The sequence below is a fragment of the Oratosquilla oratoria genome, chromosome 32, assembly GCF_046742065.1.
Source record: "Oratosquilla oratoria isolate Oo_2021 chromosome 32, ASM4674206v1, whole genome shotgun sequence".
NCBI lineage: Eukaryota > Metazoa > Arthropoda > Malacostraca > Stomatopoda > Squillidae > Oratosquilla > Oratosquilla oratoria.
In genome coordinates, this window is record NC_134808.1 from 12907090 (window position 1) to 12933401 (window position 26312).

General features: G+C 37.8%; 1 protein-coding gene across 2 annotated transcripts in view; it reads left to right on the forward strand.

Annotated features, from left to right (window-relative positions):
* The window catches only part of LOC143041779 (polyamine-transporting ATPase 13A3-like), a 264024-nt gene that overhangs the window by 116739 nt on the left and 120973 nt on the right, over window positions 1–26312 (forward strand). For both annotated transcript variants that reach the window (XM_076213829.1, XM_076213830.1), the window contains exons 12-18: window positions 439–648; window positions 1992–2247; window positions 2408–2511; window positions 4238–4379; window positions 7997–8166; window positions 8600–8778; window positions 14964–15213. In XM_076213829.1, coding sequence (XP_076069944.1) covers window positions 439–648; window positions 1992–2247; window positions 2408–2511; window positions 4238–4379; window positions 7997–8166; window positions 8600–8778; window positions 14964–15213 — 1311 coding nt within the window. The remainder of the gene's footprint in view (window positions 1–438; window positions 649–1991; window positions 2248–2407; window positions 2512–4237; window positions 4380–7996; window positions 8167–8599; window positions 8779–14963; window positions 15214–26312) is intronic.

A 26312-nucleotide genomic window follows, 5' to 3' on the forward strand; every position in this document is an offset into this window, starting at 1 on the left:
GTAGTTTTCCATGGGGATCTCGTGATCGTGACGTTATGCTGATTAAGGCAGGGTGTTCTGGTTTGTTCAGTCTAGGGACGAGGGAGGTTGGCACCGAGAGGCTGTGAGCATCCTCGGTCACATGTCATGTGCATGTGACATATGGTATGGGAGTTGTATCTGTTTATATATAGTAATGTGGTTATTTGCGTAATTGAGTTGGCTACAGATTATTTCTTCAGACCGACATGAAAGACCCGAGACTGAATTGATTTTATTTTCTGTCTTGTAAAACCACTACTTCGTAATATGTAACTAAATACTCATCTCAATCCTTTCTTCAAAACTGTGGGGAGATCTTTTTGTGAATTTTGAGTAGCAAAATACCCCTGATAGCTTACGTATTTAATATATTTTCCCTCCGAATTGATGTGCAACAATTCTTGTCCATTACCTCAGACCGGTACTCTGACGGAAGGAGACTTGAGCGTGGCTGGAGTGGTGCCCGCAGAGGCGCGGGAGTTCACCCAGCCCATCAGCGACTTAACCCAACTGCCGCTGGAAGCTCCGCTCACGCGAGCCCTCGCTACCTGTCACAACCTTACCTACATCAACAACACTCTTGCGGGATACCCGCTCGACATTCAACTGTTTACTGCAATTGACTGGGTTTGTCCATCGGATATACACATGTTATATGATCACCTGAATATTTGTTAACCCAAAATTTGACAGAGATTATAGTTTAGGTGTGCCTGGACTGTCATTGTGTTACACTTCTTTAGGAAGTGTCAGCAGGCCTCCATGTCCTAATTTTGATTAATCTAGTACAACCTAATCTAATTAAATTATATCTTGGTAAGCAAGCCTAGGCTATCCTAACCAAATATTAACACCTAATCTAATCTAACTTGACAAAACTTAATCTAATATATCCTAACCCAATCCAAACTACCCTAACAAAATCAAATAAAATGTAACCAACCTAATTTACTAACCCAACCTAAGCTAAACTAAATTAAGCCAGGCTAACGTTCCCTTACCTATCATTTTCATAAATTTGTATGGGACATTTGATCTGATCTTAATAAGAATGGAGCCATGTGATGAGATAGTAGGTGATGATTCTTCAGGTGGAGTGGTAGGAGTGACTTTTTCAGGCCTATATTTTCAGGCTTATATATATACTGTTCTTCAGGTGATCCAAATTACACCAATACAAGTCTTTGTAGTTGCAAAAGTTATGGTTTCTAGGTGACAAATAATATTTACAAATTTTAGTGCTGCTTTGCAAGCAAAGTCACACGACCTAGCTAGTGTTGAGTTATACTACATCTTTGTTTACAGAACATGTTGTGGTTTGTTTTCATATTAGAGGACCGGTCGCTTACCTTCTCTGCTGGTGGTTGTCATTAATGATTGTTGTAGGTTTGAAAATAATAATAATAATAATGATAATAATAATAATAATAATAATAATAATAATAATAATAATAATAATAATAATAATAATAATAATAATAATAATAATAATAATAATAATAATAATAATAATAATAATAATAATAATAATAATAATAATAATAATAATAATAATAATAATAATAATAATAATGATAATAATAATAATAATAGTAATAATAATAATAATAGTTGTTAGTTACGATGATGCTTTCTGGGGATTTTCCTCTGGCTATCGCCAAACAAAATTTTATCAAAATCGGAGACAGAATCGGGGCAAAGCACAGGCCTCAATCGATCAAAACCCTTTTTTTTTTATCAATTCAGCTGAATAAAACCTTTAAGCGTTAGACAGAAGAAAACCTTCAAACAGCATCATCTTATAAGGCTAAAGGATTAAAAGGCAATGGTGTCTTATGCGGACCCTATGTGCCTCATGTATTCCTGATCCCTATATAGAAATTATTTACCATACTTATAGAAACATAACTTGTGCTTTGTTTCAATGCAGGCTCATGATTTCATCCACATTTCTGTGTCTGTTATGACAGCGTCTCCAGGAATATGGTGTGGACGTGAACCCGAATTATGGCCTGGTGACGCCCACGATTGTTAGGCCACAAATGTCGCCAGACAAGATGCACGTGGACCCCGACGCCTGCGAGATGGCCGTGGTCAAAACGCTCCCGTTCGAGTCGAGACTTCAGCGGATGACAGTGGTGACCCAGAGGAGGGGCGCAGCGAACTTGGATGTCTACATCAAGGGCGCCCCCGAGACTATTGCCAGAATCTCCAAGTCGAAAACAAGTAAGGAAATGGACAGCATGGCTACCCAGGCAGACAAAAAGTGTTGAAAACTTAGTAGTTATAGTCCAAGGGTGGGCAACCTCTATAAGCACGGGTGCCAAAATGTGGTTGGGGAAACTGTATAGTGAAATTTATCATTTTTCCTTCGACTCGTTTACAGTTCCCGACGAATTCAGGATGGCCCTCGACTGGTACACGCGCCAAGGACTACGGGTTGTTGCGGTCGCCTGGAAGCCCCTTGAACCCGCCGTAAAATATGATGACGTATGTCTACACCAGTCGTTCTTCCTTATAGACATTTTTTTTTTAGTTCAGTGATTACATCTGGATACTGATGAAGGCAAATGTGAAACCTATTGAATATCACAATCTGTATAACCATTGTATCTGCTCATGAAATCTGCTTACCAATATATTGCCACGAATCAAAGAAGCGTCCAAGAATAAAATAGAATCGCCATATCCTTCCAACGGAAAATAATCCTAAAAGTCTTGGCCTCACTTTTGGTACTCACATGTTCTTCAGCCCACACATAAAGGACCTAATAGTGAGCATTAACAAAAAAATAAATGTACTAAGATCAGCAACAAAATCAAGTTTTGGTCAGTAGAAGGATGCCAATGACAGTCTACAAATAGTTCTTGAGAACCACACTTGACTACATCTTAATAACATAGTTCCCAACCATCAGGAACACACACATAGACACCGTACAAACAATTCAATATAAATTATAATGTAAGGAACGTACGCTAGAAGGTGCGTAATTGCAATAGAATTCGTCACCTTTGTCCTAGGCACTTGGATTTTTTGGTCAGGTAAAGCTATGGAATTGGTAAATGGATGCAACAGAATCAAAGTAATAGATCATCTGCACATGAAAACATAAGTTATTCTCACAGAACACATGAAAATGATAGGAGGCCAATCTATGTTTGGATATAAGTCATTTGTGAGCGTACTGCTTTTTTTTTTCTACGTTTAAAGTATAATAAATGTAAACCTAGCTCATATTTCGTTTTTACTTATCTTTGCAACTTGGTACTGTTGATGTTATTTCGGTTTGTGTTACAATCACTTATCTCAAAGAAAGATTGGATCGAACATCTATTGTTTCAAAAGTGAAGCTACTAAAAATTCAAGGCGGCCATTTTTTTTGTGTGTGTTATTTTATTTCATTTTATCTTTTTTTTATAAGGGACCTCAGTGGAAATAAGCCCCTTACTAGGCTTTCTTGAGTTATCCCTAGTATATTGTCCAATGTCTTTAGTATACTGTCCAGAGCTTGTGCTCCATTCATCTTTCTGCAAACTCACTAACCACTGACATTTTCTTTCCGGATTATATGGAAACCTGAAATGGAATTTCTATTAACTTAGTTTTAAGATTAGTTTATAAATTAGAGAAACCAACTTGTTATTGAAGGAGGGCAAATATCGTGGTATTAAAACTAGGCCAATTTCGGTAAATGTAAAAAATGTAGCTTAACGTTCAGCATATCTTTCCAGCTCATTTTTTTTTTATAAATAGTGTTGTCATATCTAAATAACGTTCTTCCTAACATTAGCTTAACAAATGTTATACAGAAGCATATGATGCCTTAGTTGCTAAATATGCTACTATAGTTTCGAGTGAAAAGTGCGTGGAAATTGTCGTTTTAACTTTGACTCTTCATTTTCACTTCGTTCACTATCACTTTCGTCTCCTGCTCTAATGTACGTTTCTTACGCTTGTTGCAACCAAGAGTCCCGTTCTTAGCCGGAATCTACAGTATTATCACATGCGTGAATGGTTCCAACAATATGGCGCCGATCAAAATACCCGTGCTTCACTTATTGCTGATGGTCGCCAGTCTTTCTTTGAGATCAGTGGTTATGATGACGAATTCCTTAGTCTATAGTATAATTTTGCTCATTAATATATATATAAGTACTTATGTAGAGTATGCACAAATTATACGTGAAAACTTACTAAAAACCTTGATATCAGTTAGAGACAATGGTACGGGACGAACTAGAGGAGAATGCTACGTTCCTTGGTCTTGTTGTCATGCAAAACCTTCTGAAGAAGGAAACGCCGGAGGCGCTGCTCACCCTGGAACTAGCAAACATCCGGAGTGTCATGGTGACAGGTAAGTATGGTAGCAGGAAAGTCATTCTTTTGTAAGATGATTGGAGCAGAACCTTTGTACATAGTGGTCGTGTCACGTTGGCAGAAATGTTTGTGTTGGATAAATCATCGGGAGAAACAGTATGAGTCTGTATACTCCCAGCTGAGGCAATGGCATGCAGTAGCCTATGATTAGAATTTTTATGATTCATATATATATGTATGTATATATATATATATATATATATATATATATATATATATATATATATATATATATATATATACATATACTCACTCCGGTGGTGGTCGGGCCACTTGCTGACCCCTCACCGCTAGCACCAAATGCCTCCGGACTCTACGGTCCTGTGCCACTGTCATCCAATCCCGGACATCTGCTCCAGCCCTTTCCAGGTCCTCTTTCAAGTTGTCCATCCATCTTCTGCGTGGTCTTCCTGGGAAACGTCTTCTTCCTACCATCCCATCCATCTTCACTCTCATTGGTATTCTTTCTTGCTCCATTCTTGCAATGTGGCCGGCATACTGCAGTCGCCTTGACTTTATGATATTCATGATATTTATTTTGCCTGATGTTTCCCTTAGTTCTTCATTATGCCGCCTTCTCCATTCTTGGTCTAGTTCGTCGAATACTGGACCCAAAATTTTCCTTAGTACACTGTTCTCAAATACGAAAATACTTTTTTCCATTTTCTTAGGCTCCAGGCTTCGCATCCATATAATAGAATGGGTTTTGTTATTGTATCATATATTCTTAGTTTGGTCTTTGTTGATATGCTCCTTCTTCCCAGTGTATTTTGGAGGCTGTAATAACATCGGTTGGCTGATGCAATTCTTGATTTTATTTCAGTGTCCATCAGATTTTCGTATGTTACAATTGATCCAAGATACTTAAAGTTTCTGCATACTTCATATCTCACACCATTGATGTCAATATGTTCTTCTCTGTTGTTGTTTTTGGTTAGATGCATTAACTCTGTCTTCTTAGTATTCACCAGCAGTCCTAGTCTGTTCGCAGTCTCTTGGAAATCTCCAAATATGTCTTTTATTCCATCTATAGTCCCATCTATTAAGTCGATGTCGTCGGCATACGCCAACATATTCACTCTCCCAGACTCGAACTCTACTCCAACATTACCCCTCTCCACTGCTCTTACTACTCTTTCTAGTAGTAGGTTGAACAGTACTGTAGTGGGGATAGAACGCACCCCTGTCTCAAACCACTCTTTAGTTCAAAACTGTTCGTCTTCTTGTTGCCAACCCTCACCTGTGCTTCTGTGCCATCATACGTTGCCTTCACTAAGTTTACAATTTTGATAGGTACTCCAAACTCTCTGAGGATTTTCCACATGGATGATCTGTGTGCACTGTCATATGCTTGTTTGAAGTCTACAAACATATGCCAGTGATTAATATTAAACTCCCAGCTCTTCTCCAGTATCTGTCTGATCGTAAACAGGTGGTCTGTTGTTGATCTCGCCCTTCTAAGGCCACACTGATATTCGCCTAATATTTCATTTGCATAGGGGGTCAGTCTCCTATAAAGTATTTTTGCAAATATTTTGTATACACAGGATAGTAGTGTGATGCCTCTGTAATTTCAACATACCCTTTTGTCTCCTTTCTTCAGTATTGGTATAATAATTTCTTTCTTCCAATTTCTGGGTATCTTTTCCTCTCTCCATACTCTTAAAATAAGTCTGTATATTCTATTCTTCAAGTACTCTCCTCCTGCCTTAAGAAGTTCTCTCACTACTCCATCTTCCCCAGGTGCTTTATTATTCTTTTGTTCCTTTATGGCCGTTCCGACTTCGTTAATTGTTGGTTCCCTTACTTCTTCCTTATCAATAATATATATTAGTGGTTGAGTCTATTTCCAAATATATATATGTATATATACGTATATATATATATATATATATATATATATATGTATATACATACTAGCCAATTACCCGCGCTTTGCTCCGAGTTCGTGAATAATCCCTAACCTAACCATACCATACCTAACTTTAACCCTTAACCCTAACCAAAATATCTTTAAGTGAAATATAGCTTTAAACACTCCCCCTCCTAGATGTGCGCCCCCTACCCGAAGGTTGGGAAACCCTAGTTTGAAAATACATGCATACACAAACACAAATATCACGTGCATATTCTTTTGCGTGCGTGTGTGAGTGTGTGTGTGGGTTGACAATAAATGCCTACAGCTAAAAGGTGAAAAAATGTATCTACTTTATTTATCTTCAGAATACATATGGTTATAGAGGCTTATTTGGAAAAACCTGGGAACAGTTTGTAAATAATAAATTTCCGCCGCATTAAAATTAAATGAAAATAAGCAACACTTCAACATTTGGTAAAATCATACGATCATTTTACATTTGCATGATTTTTTCTTACAAAAGCTATCATGGTTTGTGGCAACATTAATTTCACAAATATAAATAATATTTATGAACACATATAATGGTTTGTTTAATTATATTGATTCTTATGTTACAAAAATAATAACTTAAGGGGGGACTACAGTAGTGGCGTGTTTCCTCACTATAAACCACCTAAATTTAACCCTTAACCCTAACCAAAAAATATATATATTTTTAAATTAAACATAGCTTTAAATCCTCCCCCTCCCAGGTGTGCGCCCCCCTCCCTCCCGAGGTTGGGAAACCCAAGTTTGAAAATACATGCATACACAAACACAAATATCATGTGTACACATTCTTTTGTGTGAGTGTGTATGTGCATGTATGAGTGTATGAGGATTGACAATGAATGTCTACAGCTGAAAGATGAAGAAATGTATCCAGTTTATTTATCTTCAGAATATATATAGTTATAGGGATTTATCTGCAAAAACGTCGGAGTTTGTGAATGAAATATTTCCGCCCGCACAAAAATGAAATGAAAATAACCAACATTTCAACATTTGGTAAAAATATACAATCATTTCCATAAACATGCTTTCTTCTTACAAAAGCTATCATGGTTTGTGGCAACATTAATTTCACAAATGTAAATAATATTTATGGATACATACAATGGTTTGTTTAACCATATCAATTCTTAAGTCACAAAAAATACTACGCGACTTCAGGGGATACTACATAAACCTCCTAACTCTAACCCTTAACCCTAACTAAAATATTTTCTTTTCGAAATGAAATATAGTTATCCAAGTACCTGGAGTGATAGGGTATCAGAATATATATGGTTATGGGGGTCTACCTCTAAAACCCTAGGAGGAGTTCGTGTACAAACAAACGAATAAATAAACAATCAGACAGACAGACAGAGGCTACTACTTTATTATAATGTATATATTTATATATATATATTTATATATATTTATATATATATATATATATATATATATATATATATATATATATATAGTCACATAAGAGTTTTACTGTAAACTTAACCACACATTTCTTTTTAGTCTAGTGGTATGTACGTAAAGGTCTCCTGCTGATATACATTTCCGTTGCAATCTGTTGTATCTCCAATGTCATCTTGTGTAGATTCTTTTGCCATTTTTATGTCATACGATATATTGTAATTCTGATGTATACAGTCCACTCATGCTTTGACACTCCAATTTTTGTGTTTCAATAGGAGACAACTTATTGACTGGGATCCATATTGCCCGTCATAGCGGCCTGATCAGTACTGGGCAGCAGTTGATAGTCGTGCGGGCCAAGTATCAAAGCGCCACGCAAACCGCTGCACAACATCTTCGGGTTTCGTTCCATGACCCGGACGCCAACATAAGCATGTTTACCTCAGTAAGTAGCATGTTTGGGCTGGGTCAGAGAGAATGGTGCTACAAAACTTATGATAGACGGGGACATATAGAAGAAATGGAAATCTGGGTAACATGTCCTTGTGTACTATGTGTGTATGTGGGGGGGGTAACCTATTAGGGGGCTTACACGGTCTAACGGTTCGTCGAACGCGGTTCGACAGACACGTGTTTAAAGTAATGTGTGAACGTGTGAACGGGGTATTTGGTTGTCGAACACGTTGGTTAAACCCCAAATACCCCGTTCACACGTTCACACATCACTTTAAACACGTGTCTGTCGAACCGCGTTCGACGAACCGTTAGGCTGTGTAAACACCCTCTAAGGAGTCTCATAACACAGACATTTAAAGTTGTGGACCACATACAAATAATGAGACAATTGGAGACCTAAAAGATGCATTATTATCTTACAGAACAATTACATGCAGGTCCATAATGAAGAGTACGTGTTTGCCATCGATGGGGAAAGTTTTGAGATGATTCGAAAATATGACAGAGAACTGTACCAGAAGCTAATCCACCGAGGTCGTGTCTTCGCACGCATGAAGCCTGACCAGAAAATCTCTGTCATCGAAGCCCTGCAGGACTTGGGGTAAAACAATGTTTCAATAGCACAGGGCACAGGTTTGATTTAGGAGATAAATATGTCTCAGTATATACATAGTCCGCGTTTTATTTGGCATCATATGAATTGAGGCTGGTAACAATTAAATGACAGATTGATTACATAGTAAGGCTCATACATTGGCAAAGCATGAAGAGCTTTTCATAACAAGAGCCTCATTGGTTATATACATACATACATACATACATATATATATATATATATATATATATATATATATATATATACACACACACACACACACACACACACACACACACACACACACACACACACACACACACACACACACACACACACACACACACACACACACACACACACACACACACAGACACTTTTGTCGGATGGACGGCGAGGATTAGAGTTCTGAAGAAAAAGTGAAATTTTCGTGGAGCTCAACGCAAAGGAAGTACCCGTTGTATTTACAGGGAAGGGGATAAATCGTGGTGTCGTGGGAAAGTGAGGAAAAAGGAGAAGGGGAGGGATTACTGAGGGAAATGGAAGGAAATGAGGAAGGGGAGGACTTGGTCCAAGAGGCCAGACGTCTTGTAAACAAACGAAGGACCGATGATTCTGGTGATGGGATTAACAAAATTGTAAAGATTAGAAATATAGATAAGAGCAGCACAATGGAAGGTGAGGATAATAACTTCCAGGGATTTAATGAGGGTGGGGGGGATACCAACCTCCCCCGATTGACAAGACTAGAGGAAAAACTTGATAAGATGATCGAACATTGGGAAGACAGGTTCGGTAATGTAACCAATATTCCGCAGAGAGTTGAAAAGTTGGAAGAACTAGAGAAGGCGAAAAAAAATTAACTAATTAAGTAGAAGAATTAAAAAGACAGTTAAAAGAAGTAAAAGAGGAGAATGAAGAATTAAAGAGGAATAATAAAGACAATAAAGAGGCCATAGCAAAAGAAGCACAGGGTTGAAAAAAATCCAGGAAAACAGTAAAGTTACATTTACTGACATAATTAAACAGCAAATGAAAGAACAAACTGAAGACTCAGTTATCAAAGTGATGAGACAGAAGGAGAATATAGTAAGAGACTTAGCAGATAAAAAGAAATATCTAATTATATTAGGAATGAAAGAGAAGCATAACCTAGATAGAACTTCAAGAATCAGTGAGGAAAAAGAAAAAGTAAGCAGATTACTAGAATTAATGAAATAATGAAACAAATCGAAGAGATGTTTAGGCTCGGAAAATATAGTACAGATAAGACCAGACTAATTAAGATTAAATTCAGGTCACAAACAACAACAGAGAATATCTTAGCAAAAACAGGGAAGCTAGCAGCAAGTGAACAATATAAAAAGGTATGGATAACAAGAGAAATGAATAAAGAGGAAAGAAAGGAAGAAAAAATGAAAAGGAAAGCAGCTAAAGAAAAAAACGAGACCAGAACGGAGTCAGAAAAACAAGAATTCTACTGGAGAGTAGTGAATATGAAATTGAGGAAATGGACCATAACAGAGAGAAACAAAAAAGAATCAGAGAATACAATGGAAATAACAGAAAGTTAAGAGTGTCTTACATATAGATGGATCAATAACAGGACTGAATGAGCTGTACGAGTATCTGAAGGAAAAAGAACCGGACATAATGGGAATTGTAGAGAAAATTAAAAGGTCCACTACCACCCAACAGTGTAGGACACAATGCATATAATTATTGGATTAGAAACAGAGAGATAAAACAAGGGGGTGGAGTTATGTTCCTGACTAAGAAGGATATAAACGTGAAGAGTGTCACATATGGAAAGAATAGAGTAGAGATGATTATGATAGAAGTAGAAGACAGAGATAAGAAGAGCAGAAAGTTTGTAATAAACTACGTGCCCCCAAAAACAGCCTCGTGGGAAGAGAGTGAACATAAAAATATGTTAGAAGACACAAGAATAACATTAAACAAGATAATGGAAGATGGAGGAAGAATAGTTATGATGGGCGACTTTAATTGCAAAGAAATCTGCTGGGAAGAGATGACCGTAAAGGGTGGAGAAAGACTCATGGGGAAATGTTCTACTTGAGATGATTACTGACCACACAATGACACAATGGATTCAAGAGAACACTAGGTATAGAAATGAAGAAGAACCATCGAGACTAGACCTAATAATCACATCAGATCCTGAAATAGTGGAAAAGATAGAATACCAGGCACCAATAAGTAAAAGTGACCACATATTGATAGAACTAGAACTAAATGAGAAAAAAAATACATGAAAAAAAGAACAATATAGAAAAGGAAGATTAATGTATGATTTTTTTTTTTATAAAATAAGAGAATTCTTTCAAAATGAAAAATGGGAAAGAATACACAAAGAAGATACAACAGTAGAAGAGAAATGGAATATTTTGACAACAATTTATAAAAACAGGAGTGGAAAAGTATGTCCCAAGACAAAAACAAGAAAAAGAATATATAAAGTGCTGGTACAACAAAAGTTGTAGGGAGTTAAAAGACAAAAGAGACAAAGCTTGGACCAAATCGAAAAAAGACAGAAGACCTGAAAAATGGAAAATATATACTTGTTATAGAAATTAATATGTACAAGCGCGCAGAGAGGAAAAGAGAAAATATGAAAAAGATGTCATAGAAAAATGTGAAGATCAACCAAAACTATCCTACAGATTTGTAAACAACAAACTGAAAAACAAACAAGATTTGGAGAAATTAAGACAAGGAGGAGTTGAATACACAGAGGAAATAGAAATGGCGGAAATTATGAACAAGCATTTTAAATCAGTGTTTACAAGGGAGAATATACAACCGGAAGAGATCAAATGGAAAGAGAAAGTCCCCCCTATGAAAGAAATAGAAGTATCAAAGAATGAAATAATGAAACACTTGAGTAATCTTGATGTTAGAAAATCGCATGAACTAGATGAAATAGCAAACTGGATTTTGAAAGAATGCAGAAATGAACTGGCAGACAAAATACATAGAATAATAAATAGTTCCTTGAAAGAAGGAAAAGTTCCAGAAGATTGGAAAAAAGCATATATAGTACCTATACATAAAGGAGGAAATAAAGAAGACCCTACCAACTACAGACCAGTCTCTCTAACAAGTACAATAGCAAAAATTTGTGAGAGAATTATCGAAAGTGAATGGGTAAAATATTTAGAAAAAAAAAAAAAACAGCGTGCTAAATCCAAGGCAATTTGGATTCAGACAAGGACGATCATGCGTCACTAATTTAATATGTTTCTATTCAAGGCTAATAGATATAATATAAGAAAGAGATGGATGGGCTGATTGTGCATTTCTAGACCTAAAAAAAGCTTTTGACAAAGTACCACATAAGAAGTTGCTTAAGAAATTAGAAACTGAAGGAGGAATACAGGGCAAACTGCTGAAATGGATGGAAGACTTTATGCAAGAAAGAAAAATGAGAGTGGTGATAAGAGACAAACACTCAAAATGGGATGACGTAATAAGCGGTGTTCCACAAGGAACAGTTCTAGCCCCAATAATGTTTGCTATATATATTAATGATATGGATGAAGAAATTGAAAGTTATATGAGCTTCTTTGCAAATGATCCAAAACTATTAAAAAAAAGTGAACACGGAAGAAGATTGTGAGTCACTACAGAGTGATCTAAATAAAGTATGGGAATGGAGTAGGAAGTGGGAGATGGAATTCAACACTAAAAAGTGTAGTATAATGGAATTTGGAAAAAGCAAAAACAGAATAACAGGAGCATATAAATTGGGAGAAGAAGGAATAGAAAAAGTAGAAAATGAGGAGGACCTGGGAGTCATTGTTATGAATAATATGTCACCTGAGAAACATATAAATAAGATTTTTTGAGAAACTTATAATTTAATAAGAACAATCAAAGTGGCATTTACATACCTGGATGAAGAAATGGTGAAGAAAATTCTAATCACTCTGATAAGACCAAGATTTAAATATGCAGCAACGATGTGGTCACCAAGTACAAAAAAATGTATAAAAAAACTTGAAAGAATACAAAGAGCAATTACGTAATTGGCACCAACACTCTCAAAACTATCATATGAAGAGAGACTAGCAAAACTTGAGCTACAGGCACTAGAGCAAAGAAGAGAGAGAGGAGATTTGATAGCTATTTACAGAATCATGAAAGGCATAGAAATTATTGATAGAGAGAATCTGATAAAATGGGATGATAGAAATACAAGAGGGCACGGAAAGAAAATCAAGAAAGACAGCTATAGAAGAGATGTGAAAAAGAACAGCTTTCCTCACAGAGTAATAGACAGTTGAAACAAGTTAGATGAGAAAGTGGTGTGTGCAAAAACAATACATGAATTTAAAGATAGTTTAGATAAGATGAGATATGAAGACGGGACATCACGAGCATAGCTCCCCTTCCCGTAAAATACAACTAGGTAAATACAACTAGGTAAATACACACACACACACACACACACACACACACACACACACACACACACACACACACACACACACACACACACACACACACACACACACACACACACACACACACACACACACACACACACACACACACACACACACACACACACACACACACACACACACACACACACACACACACACACACACACACACACACACATATATATATATATATATATATATATGTATGTATATGGTTGGGAAGTGTGGAATGCCAGGTAAAAATCATATTGGAGATGTGTTCTGAAAGAGAGTTGATGATAGCTAACACAGTTTTTAGGAAATTGGTTAAGCATAAGTATACATTGGAGAGGGTGGTGGATGGAAAGATGGTTGATAAGGCATTAATCTAGGACAAGAATAGGAAGAGTTCTGGATGTCCATGTTCTTAGTGGAAAGAATAGGGAAATGTCATCTAATTTTTTGGTGGAAGATATATTGAGAGTGGAGGACAGGTGGAGAAAGAGGGAAAGGGCAGAAGGTAGAGAGCTGCTTAGATTAAACTATTTAAATGGAATGGAAAAGTAACATGTGTATCAGGGGAAGCCAAGAGAAATGTGGGAGGTGAAGTATAGAGTAGAGGTAGGAATGGGGGTGTTTCAAGAAAGGCGTGACAAGGTGTACAAAGTATTTGGAGGATAGAGGGAATAGAAGGAAGGCTAGTGAGTGGTAGGATGGTGGAATGACGAAGATAGTAGAAGAGAAGAAGCGAGTTTTTAGGTACTGGTTGCAAAGTAGGATAAGAAAAAATATGAGAAGTATAAAGAAAAAAGAAGAAAGCTAAACATATGAAAAATTAGAGCAGATATAGAATGGGGAAGGAGTATGACAGATTACTTCAAAAGGAAGGAAATTAAGAGAGGAAGGGGAGATGAGTTAGGTAGAGAAGAGAAGATAAAAGGCACAGAGAGACAGATGTTAATGAAAGAGGAGGCGGTAAGGGGAAGGTGGGCAGAATATTTTAGAGAGCTGTTAAATGTGGAGGAGGATAGGGTAGGGATTGGTGGTAGCAGTGGGAGTCACCAAGAAAATTACGGTGATGGGAGAGAAAAATGAGGTGCAAATATATTTCAAAATGATGAGAACACGTAAGGTACCTCTGTTAGATGGGTGTCATGCATTGTCTGAAGAAAAGAGGTACAGTAATAGTGGACTGAATAATGAGGTTGTTTAATGCGTGTCTAAAGGAGGTCAGAGTGGAAATAAACTAGGTTCAGCTGTTGGGATCTGCTGTGGATATACTGTGTCTTGTTGCATTGCTTCTGACCCAGAAGGTGGGCAGGGCCGCGATGGCCTTTCATCTACAAGGAGCTAAGATGAGAGGGAAACAAATGGATTTTGGTTGGGTGAGTGGTAGGTGGACGCCTTGGGTGGTTATCGTCCTTATAATGGAGAAGGAGCCTTTTGGCATATAAATAGATAGCACCAAAGGGTACTTATTCCTGTAATGCTTACTGCTGCTAGGCTATTTCATTCATCTTCGTGACAGCCATTCAATAAGAAAGTGGTTTATTTCAATTAAGGTATTAATCTATCTTTTTTATTTTATTTCCTTCTTTCCTTTGGAATAACAGCAACCTCATAATTCATAATAGTACAAAAAAATCCTGACTTGTCTGGGAATATTAACCCTTCCTGTAATCTCTTTTTATTTGTTTACTGTTGTGCAGTACCTCAAGGTTTTAGAGTGTGTCATTCTGGTAGGCACCAGGTGGCCATGTGCGGAGATGGATGTAACGACTGTGGAGCCCTCAAGGCAGCTCATGCTGGGGTATCCCTTTCATCAGCGGAAGCTTCCGTGGCAGCCCCCTTTACTTCTCGCCAGGAGGACATCCGCTGCATACCCATACTCATCAAGGAGGGCAGAGCTACCCTGGTGTCTTCCTTTGTATGCTTCAAATACAATGTGGCGTGCTGTTTCACGGCTCTTATCCTCGTCTTGTTCCACTTTGGGGTAAGTCAACTATTCTTCCTTCTAGGGCCAGGCCAACCTCCTATACCCTCTCAATTTCCCATCTCTCCATTATTGAAAGGAAGAAAAGAAAGGTGTAATATGATAGTGTTCAGGGAATTTAATTGAAGGAAGATGACTGCATTCTGAAGGATGAAATAAATATTTTCAAAACTAAACAAAAGTTTGTTCCACTTTGGGGTAAGTCAACTATTCTTCCTTCTAGGGCCAGGCCAACCTCCTATACCCTCTCAATTTCCCATCTCTCCATTATTGAAAGGAAGAAAAGAAAGGTGTAATATGATAGAGTTCAGGGAATTTAATTGAAGGAAGATGACTGCATTCTGAAGGATGAAATAAATATTTTCAAAACTAAACAAAAGGATTGAAGAAAATGATACAGACACCACGAGTGTAACTTCATTCCTATATATTACAATTAAGGTGAATAAGGTAATTCAAATATGTTTGAGCTGAAAGGTTTAAGAACTTTGGTGGTAGTTACAAGGATAGATAGTGAGAAATGAGGTGGTGAATAGAGCTGACATTATATAGTTGATCAAGGAATGCAGGGATGGTTTAGGTGAAAGAATGGGATAGCTAAAATACAAGGATTTAACTAAAGAGTGAAGTTTATGCAGAACTCTATATTTTGTATGAAAACAGTGGCTTTGACTCTTAAAGTTGACCGGGATTCGGAATATATATATATACATACATACATACATACATATATATATATATATATATATATATATATATATATATCATTGAATGAAATGGCAAGCTTGTTGTGACAAAGCTTTTTGTCAATCTTCTCTCTCTTTTGTAAGGCGACTTTGCCTTCCATAAGTAGGAGTCCGAGTAATTCGCCGTATGCCCTGAGATAGAAATAGGAAAAGTCGAAAGCCAAAACGCATTTTCACACCTCTTGGTACTTCTTCACTGGCAAATGAAGTAATGGAGATTCCATTACTTTTATATCCGGTAATGTGGGTTAGATGAGAAGGTGGATGGTGATTGGCTGGATTGCTGAGAGTTAGGTAAGCCCACTACGGTGTTGGGGCGCAAACTGATGACGTCACACACCTCTCAGCCAATGGGAGAGAAGACCGTACCTAACCCGCAGCAATCCAACCAGTCACCATCCACCTTCTCATCTAACCCACATTACCAGGTATAAAAGTTGCTGATCTTCATGGAATCTCCATTACTTCAGTTGCCACTGAAGAAGCACCAGGAGGTGTGAAAACGTGTTTTGGCTTTCGACTATGCCTATTTCTATCTCATGGCATACGGCAAATTACTCGGACTCCTGCCAATGGAAGGCAAAGACTACTAAATAAAAGCAAAGTCCATGGCATAGGAGGAAAAGTGTTAGAATGGATTAGAGCTTCGATTAGTAACAGAAAACAGCGGGTCACCATAAATGGAGTAAAATCTAGGTGGGGCAATGTTACTAGTGGGGTCCCCCAGGGCTCGGCTTTGGGTCCCTTGTTGTTCATTGTGTACATAAACGACTTAGACGAAGGGATACATGGTGATGTTAGTAAGTTTGCGGATGACACTAAAATAGGACGCTTAAGTAGGTCATGAGACGACGCAGAGATTCTGCAGGATGATCTTAACAAATTGTTCACATGGTCGGTGAAATGGCAAATGAACTTCAATATCTCTAAGTGTAGCGTGTTAAACGTAGGGCTACACAACCCCGAAAATAGATACAGCTTAGATAACACGCTTTTAGAGAAAGCTGAGTGTGAGAGAGACTTGGGAGTTCTAGTGAGTCCGGACTTTAAAACCAGGAAACAGTGCATTAGCGCCAGGAATAAAGCTAACAGAGCATTAGGTTTCATTGCTAGGACGGTAACGAATAGAAGTGCAGAGGTAATCATTAAACTCTATCTAGCGATAGTTAGACCCATCCTTGACTATGCGGTACAGTTTTGGTCTCCATCCTACAGAATGGACATCAATTCACTATAATCAGTACAGAGAAGAATGACCAAAATGATACATGGACTCAGAAATTTGCCTTACGAAGAGAGGTTTAGGCACCTTAACTTATATTTTCTGGAAAGACACAGAGTGCGGAGTGATCTAATAGAGGTATTAAAGTGGATCAAAGGCTTTAACAAGGGTGATGCAAACAAGGTCATCATGTTAAAACAACAGGGCAGGACTCGCAGTAATGGTTATAAACTGGACAAATTTAGATTTAAAAAGGAAATAGACAAGAGTTGTTTTACTAATAGGGTGGACAACGAATGGAATACACTTAGTAACCATGTAGTAAGCGCTGAAACTATCAGTTGTTTTAAAAAACGATTAGACAACTTTATGGATGGGGATGACAGGTGGTGATGGATACGGAGCTGCCTAGTGTAGACCTTATGGTCTCTTGCAGGCTCCTCCATTCTTATGTTCTTATGTTTACGAAGGAGAGAGAAGATTGGCAAAAAGCTTCGTCATAACAAGCTTGCCATTTCATTCAATGAAAGATGCTCAAGAGAGAATCTCCTGCCCATTTATACGAAGAATATATATATATATACATATATTTATATATACACATATATACATATATATACATGTGTATATACAATATATAATATACATATATACATACATATACCAAGGCTTTTTCCCCCTTACAAGGGAGGTAGCCAAAAAGGAAAAGGCATAAAATCATTCCCACCCATTCCATCCATGAATACACTCCACACCCCTCCACCCTCCCTCTTATCTTAGCACCTCCTGGATGACGGGTCATCCCTGCACCTTGTCCACTGCCCTGGGTCAGAAGCAGTGTCACAAGACACAGCACATCCACAGCAAGGCCGCTTCATTAAATTGGCGACCTCCCCTCTCCGTCCCCCCATGCATAAAAGGAGAAGACGGGGAGAAATCCTTTCGGGCTGCGTCAAATTTTGCTCACACATACTACCTCACCCCCCATCCCCCCACCCATCCCACCTCATGCATCACAACATCATCCATATACAACCATTCTCCATTCACCCCTGTCTTCTGTCCTCTCCCGTTCTTCCTCAACAGACATTCCCCTCTTCACCAAAGCCCCCTTCACCCCATCCATCCACCTCATCCTAGGACGTCCCCTCATGTTCACTCCCTCCACATCTGCCTTCCATAACTCTTTTACTAGTCTTTCTTCACTCATTCTTTCCATATGTCCAAACCATCCTAATACTCTTTCATCAACCCTATCTCCCAACTCCCTTTCCACCCCCGTTCTCCTCCTCACCTTCTCATTTCTCACTCTATGTAGCCTAGTAACCCCCATCATACTTCTCAGACACCTCATCTCAAACACATTCAAACCCCTTGTCTCTTCTTCTCTTATGTTCCATGTTTCTGCCCCATACAGTGCTGTTGGCACAATCACTCCTTCATACAGTCTCCTCTTCGCATCCATTCCCAAATGTCTATTCCTCATTACACTTTTTAATCCACAAAGGCACTTACTCGCTTCTCTCAATCTACAGTCTACCTCCACCTTCACTCCACCTTTTCCTGCCACATTTGCACCCAAGTATCTAAAACTATCTACTTCCTCCAGTTGCTCTCCCGTAATGCTCACTTCCAGATTACTGCCACTTTCACCTCTTGTACATCTCATCACCTTACTTTTACCCACATTTATCTTCAGCTTTCTTCTATCACATACTCTCCCAAACTCTGTCACCAATTTCCTCAATCCCTCCTCCGATCCTGCCACAAGCGCAGTGTCGTCCGCAAACAACAGCTGGCTCACCTCCCACTTTTCTCCATTTTCTTTAGCCATCTCCAATCCCTTGCCAACTACCCTTGCATTTATCTCTCGCACTACCCCATCCATGTATAAGTTGAACAGCCAGGGAGACATAACGCATCCTTGACGAGGTCCCACCTTTACCTCGAACCACTCACTCTCTCCATTTCCAATCCTGACACAAGCTCTACTACTCTCATAAAAACTCTTGACAGCTCCTAGAAGCTTTCCTCCTATCCCATATATCTGCATAATCTCCCACAGTGCCTTCCTGTCTACCCTATCGTAAGCCTTTTCCAGATCCATAAAAGCCCAAAAAACATCCTTACCCTTTCCTATAGCTTTCTCACATATTTGTCTTACCACAAAGATCTGATCTATACAACCTCTACCCGTCGTAAATCCACACTGTTCCTCACCAATTACTCCCTCTGTTCCTCTCCTAATTCTCTCAATCAAGATCCTCCCATAATCCTTCCCAACTACACTTAACAAGCTAATCCCTCTGAAACTACTACATTCACACCTGTCCCCTTTTCCCTTGTAAAGAGGAACTATACAGGCACACCTCCAGCTCCTCCAGTCCTCCGGCACTCTACCCTCTCTCCAGCAAACATTGAATAACCTCTCCAGCCAGTCCACCATCACTGTACCTCGTTTTTTTAGACATTCTCCATGGCATCCATCCAGACCAGGTGCCTTACCTGCTCTCATCATCTTAACAACTGCCTTCACTTCATCCTTCCTTATTTCTCCTCCATTTTCTTCACTCATCACGGTCATTTTCTTAGCATTTCCCACTGCAATTATCTTTCCTTCCCCTTACTGCCTTTACTTCTATTATCATCTCTCCATCTGCACCTTTTACCTTTTCTTCTCTACTTGATTCGCCTCCTCTTCCTTTCTTAATTTCTTTCCAAAACATCTTTTTATTACTTTAAAAAATTTCTGTCATACTCTTACCCCACTTTACATCTGCTCTCCTCTTTGCCTCCTTTACCTTTTGCTTTACTTCTCTTTTCTTTTCTTTGTACCTCTCATATGACTTCCTCGTCCTATTTTGTAACCAATCTATGAAAGCTCGCTTCTTCTCTTTTACAACCTTCTTTGTTTCCTCATCCCACCATTCACTACCCTTTCTTCTATTTCCTCCTGTCCTTCTTGTTCCACACACCATGCTTGCACACTTTGTGACTCCCTCCTTGAACCATCCCTATTCCTCCTCCACACCTAGCTCTACTCTATCCTTCACTCCCTCCCACTCCTTCAACTTCTTGTACTCCTTCTCTTTTTCCATTTCATTTAAAGAGTTCAGTCAAAGCACCTCCCTACCTTTTGTCCCTTTTCTCTTTCTTCATCTATCCTCCACTCTCAACTTACCTTCCACCAAAAAATGATCTGATATTCCCCCACCCTCTCCCCTTAGCACATGTACATCCTTAACTCTTCCTATCATTATCCTATTTACCACTACATAATCCATCAACGCTCTATCTATCACACTTCCCTACACCACCCTCTCCCATGTGTACTTATGCTCGACTCTCTTCCGAAACACTGTATTTGCTATCATCAACTCTCTTTTTATAGACACATTTCCACCATCAACGCTCCACTACGATTCTTTCCTGGAACTCCACATTTCCCAACCACTCCATCAATTGGACCATTTCCTACCCTAGTATTAAGGTCTCCCAGTACTATTACATTGATATTTCTCCCTAAATCCTCTATGCACTCATTTAAATCTATCCAAAAAGCCTTCCTTTCTTCTACACTCTTCTCACTGCCAGGCCCATATGCACTCACAAAGACCCACATCTCCTTTCCCAGTTTCACCTTCATCCACATTATCCTTGAGGAAACCTCCTTCCACTACACTACACGTTTAACTATCTCTTCACTTACTAGAATAGCCACCCCTTCCCTCCCTCGCCTTCTCTTCACTCCTGAGTACCTCCCACTTACACTCCAAAACTTACACTCACCCTTCCCTTTCAACTTAGTTTCACTCAAAGCCAACACATCCATCTTTCTTCTCACAAACATACTACTTATCTCTTCCCTTTTACTCTTATCTGTACCACATCCACGCACATTAAAAGACCCAAACCTTAGGGTGCTGGTCCGAAAACTCCCAGACCCTCTTATGCCTTTCCTTTTTGTTTAGGAATGTCCCCTGTGGGGCTACAAGGAGAAGGATACCTAGTCCCAATCCCCGTCCCTTTCCTCTCGCCTTTTACGATCCAAGTGGAAATACTTGGTGGCAGTATTCTTTTCCCCCACCACAGGGAATTCCCCCACCACAGAAAATGAATACTCAAAGAAATGGTACAGGACAGCAGCAAGGGGTTGGGGGACAGCATGACAGAGGGACAGTCGTAGTATAAAAGTGTCATCATTTCTCTATGAACAGAGTTTTCCTCTATTATAGACAAAATTATGTGTGGCTTTGGTTCGTAGGGGCGCCCCATTTAGACCCTAAAGTATCAACTGCATGCTACTTTGCCACAATAACAAGCAGCCAATACTGGGAGAGGTAGTCCGTGATGCCGAAACTACCCGGGCTCCCTTCTCTTCCTCCAGTTGCTACGAGAACCAGACAATTTTACATATACAATTGTACACAATGTATCTCGCATGCACACTTAAAAAATTGTAAAGAATAAATGCAATAAAATAAAATAAAATAAATGAAATACTTGTACGACAACTAAAAAGATACAAATCATGGCAGTTAGTACCAAACAACTGGTCACAAGCATGTACAGACAACTGTTCTCAATATTTTTCACATATATTCTTAAAATCAGAAAATAATAAAATCAAATCAATAAAAACAAAAAATCCACATACGATAACAGAAACAGAACCTGCCACGTTCACATGTAACATCAATTCAACCTTCAACATAGGCATACGCTTTATGTTCATCCACGTCAGACAATTGATCACAACATTGCACAGACAACTGCTTACCATTGTTTCTATTTGCATTCATATATATATATATATATATATATATATATATATATATATATACATATGTGTGTGTGTGTGTGTGTGTGTGTGTGTGTGTGTGTGTGTGTGTGTGTGTGTGTGTGTACACACACAAACACACACCGGTCGAGGTGACAGTGAATTTTGAAACTTCGGGGGGGGCTTCGAGTTTCGTCGATCTCAGCGACGAGGTGCCATTGTTGTATTAGTAGGGAAGGGAAAAGCTCATAGTATAGTGGGAAGGTGAAGAAAAAGGAGAAAGGGAGGGATTACTGAGGAAAATGGAAGGAAATGAGGAAGGAGACGAACGGACTCCCCCGGACGTCAGAAGAAATGTTAAAAAGAGGGTTGCCGACGATGTAGGTGAAGCCGAAAATATCAGTAAAGGCACTAAAATTAGAAATATAGATAAAAACAACACAATAGAAAGTAAAGATAATAATTTTCATGGATTTAATGAGGGAGGGGATGCCAACCTCCCCCGATTAGCAAGTCTAGAGGAAAAACTAAAGAAAATGATCGAACACTGGGAGGTTAGGTTCAGCTAACTTACACGGATTACGCAGAGTTGATAAATTGGAAGAACTAGAGGGAGAACCAAAACCTAAATAAAGAAATAGAAGAACTAAAAAGACAGTTAAAAGAAGTAAAATATGAGAATGAGGAATTAAAGAAGAAGAATAAAGAGAATAAAGATTCCATAGCAAAAGAAATACAGGGTTGGAAAAAGTCCAAGTGAACAACAGAATTGTATTTAGAGATATAGTAACACAACAGATAAAAGAACGAACTAAGGACACAGTTATTAAAGTAATGAGAGAGAAGTAGAATATAGTAAGAGACTTAGCGGACAAAAAAAAAAAAAGTATAATTATATTAGGGATGGAAGAGAAGCATAATCCAAATAGGACTACAAGAGTAAAAGAGAAGAAGAAAAAGGTAAACAAGACATTAGAAGTAGTTCAAGAGGATAAACAAGATACAGGGAAAGAAATTGAAGAAATATATACAATAGGGAAATACAATACAGATAAAAACAGACCAATTAAAGTTGATTTAAGGTCACAAACAACAGCAGAGAATATCTTAGCAAAAACAAGGAAACTAGCAAAAAGTTATCAGTATGAACAGGTGTGGATAAAAAGAGGAATGAATAAAGAGGAAAGAGAGGATGAGAAAATAAAAAGACTAGAAGCTAAGAAAAAAAAAGGGAGAAAAGAACAGAGTTAGACAAAGAGAAATTCTATTGGAGAGTAGTGGATATGAAAGTGAGGAAATGATTCATAGCAGGGAAAAACGGGAGGGAAACAAAAACACGATGGAAGTAGCAGAAAATTAAAAGTATCTTACACAAATATAGATGGCTTAATAACAGGCTTGAACAAACTGAATAATTACCCGAAAGAAAAAAAACCGGACATAATGGAAATTGTAGAGACAAAATTGAAAAGTCCACTTCCAGTGTAGGACATGGTGCATATAATTATTGTATTAGAAACAGAGAGGTAAAACAAGGGGATGTAGTTATGTTCCTGACTATGAAGGGTATAAATGTGAGGAATATCACATATGGAGAGAATAGAGTAGAGATTACTATGGTGGAAGTGGAGGACAGGGATGGGAAGAGCAGGAAGTTTGTAATAGATTATGTACCTCCTAAAACGGCTTCATGGGAAGAGAGGGAACACAAAAGTATGTTAGAAAACACAAGGATAACACTAAATAAGATAATGGAAGATAAGGGAAGAGTAGTTATAATGGGTGACTTTAATTGTAAAGAAATCTGCTGGGAAGAGAAGACAGCGAAGGGTGGAGACGACCTATGGGGAAATGTACTACTTGATATGCTTATAGAACATACAATGACGAAATGGATACAAGAGAATACTAGGTATAGAAATGAGAGAGAACCATCGAGACTGGACCTAATAGTCACCTCAGAACCCGAATTAATAAACAAGATTAAATATAAGACACCAAAAGTGACCACATATTGGTTGAACTGGAACTAAATGAAGAAAAAGACATGAAAAAAAAACGATCAATATAGAAAGGAAAGATTGATGTATGGATTTTTTTTATACATAAAATAAGATAATTCTTTCATAAAGCAGACTGGGAAAGGATACACAAGGAGGAAACAATAGTAGAAGACAAATTGAATATTTTGACAAAATTTATAAAGGAGTGGAAAAGTATGTTCCAAGACAAAAACAAGAAAAAGGATATGTAGTGTTGGTACAACAAAAATGTAGGGAGTTAAAAGACAAAAGGGATAATGCTTGGATAAAACTGAAGAAAGATAAAAGACATGAAAAATAAAAAATATATACTAGTTATAGAAATGAATATGTACAAGTGTGCAGAGAAGAAAAGAGGAAATACGAAAAAGATGTCAGAAATGGCAGAAATTATGAATCGGTGTTTACGAGGGAGAACATACAACCTAGAGATATCGAGTGGAAGGAGAAAGTCTCCTGCATGAAAGAGATAGAAGTAACAAGGAATGAAATAATGAATCACTTGAGTAATCTCGATGTCAGAAAATCGCATGGACCAGATGAAATGGCAAACTGGATTTTGAGAGAATGAATGAATGAACTAACAGACAAAATACATAGTCTAATAAGCAGTTCATTGAAAGAAAGAAAAGTTCCAGAAGATTGGAAAAGAGCAAATATAGTACCTATATATAAAGGGGGAAACAAGGAAGACCCTACTAACTATAGACTCGGCTCTCTTACAAGTACGATAGCTAAAATTTGTGAAAGAATGATCAAAATTAGATGGTTAAGGTATTTGGGAAAAACAATGTACTAAATCCAAGGCAATTTGGATTTAGACAAGGACGATCATGCTTCACAAACTTAATGTGTTTGTATTCAAGGCTAACACACGTAATACAAGAAAGAGATGGATGGGCTGATTGTGCATTTTTAGACCTGAAAAAAAGCTTTTGATAAGGTGCCACATAAGAAATTGCTAAATAATTTAGAAACTGCAGGAGGAATACAGGGTAAACTGCTGAAGTAGATGAAAGACTTCTTGCATGAAAGAAAAATGCGAATGGTGATAAGAGACAAACAGTCTAATTGGGATGATGTGATTAGTGGAGTTCCACAAGGAACAGTTCTAGCCCAATAATGTTTGCTATATATATTAATGATATGGATGAAGGAATTGAAAGATATATGAGCTTCTTTGCGGACGATGCAAAATTGTTGAAAAAAGTGAACACTATAGAAGATCGTGAGTTGCTGCAAAGTAATCTCAATAAAGTATGGGAATGGAGTAAGAGGTGGGAGATGGAATTCAATACTAAGAAGTATAGTATAAATTTGGGAGAAGAAAAAAAGAATAGTAGGATCACATAAATTGGGAGAGGAAGAAATTAAAAATGTAGAAAATGAGAAGGACCTGGGAGTCATTATTATGAATAATTTGTCCCCTGAGAAACATATGAATAAAAACTTTGGAGAAACTTATAACTTAATCAGATCAATCAAAGTGGCATTTGCATACTTGGACGAAGAAATTGTCTAGAAAATACTAGTCAATTTGATAAGATCAAGATTGGAGTATGCAGCGACGATGTTGTCACTAAGTACAAAAAATGTATAACAAAACTTGAAAGACTACAAAGAGCAATTACGAAATTGGCACCAACACTCTCAGAACTATTATATGAAGATAGATTAGCAAAACTCGAGCTACAGACATTAGAGCAAAGAAGAAAGAGAGGAGACTTGATAACTATTTATAGAATCATGAAAGGCATAGAAACTATTGATAGAGAGGATCTGATAAAATGGGATAGTAGAGATACAAGAGGACACGGAAAGAAAACCAAGAAAGTTATAGAAAAGACCTGAAAAAGAACAGCTCTCTCCATACGGTAATAGACGTTTGAAACAAGTTAGATGAGAATGTGGTATGTGCAAAAACGATACACGAATTAAAAAACAGTCTAGATAAAACGAGATATGAAGACGGGACACCACGAGCATAGCTCTCCTTCCCGTAAAATACAACTAGGTAAATACACACAAATCAATTGAAGCTAGAACAGGAAAATAAATAAATATCCTTTAGTACAAAAGCAGATGGAGGAAAATACAAAAGAAACAGTCATGAAAGTAATTAAAGAAAAGGAAAATTGGGTAAGAGATACAAATGACAAAGGTAAATGCATTGTGGTCCATGGTATCCAAGAAAAACATATTGTGTATAAATACCAGAGAGAAAAGGAGAAAAAGGAAATAGCTAAAGGAATTTTGAAAATAAATACAGGACGAAGGACAACATTTTGACAAAGAAATTGACGAGATTC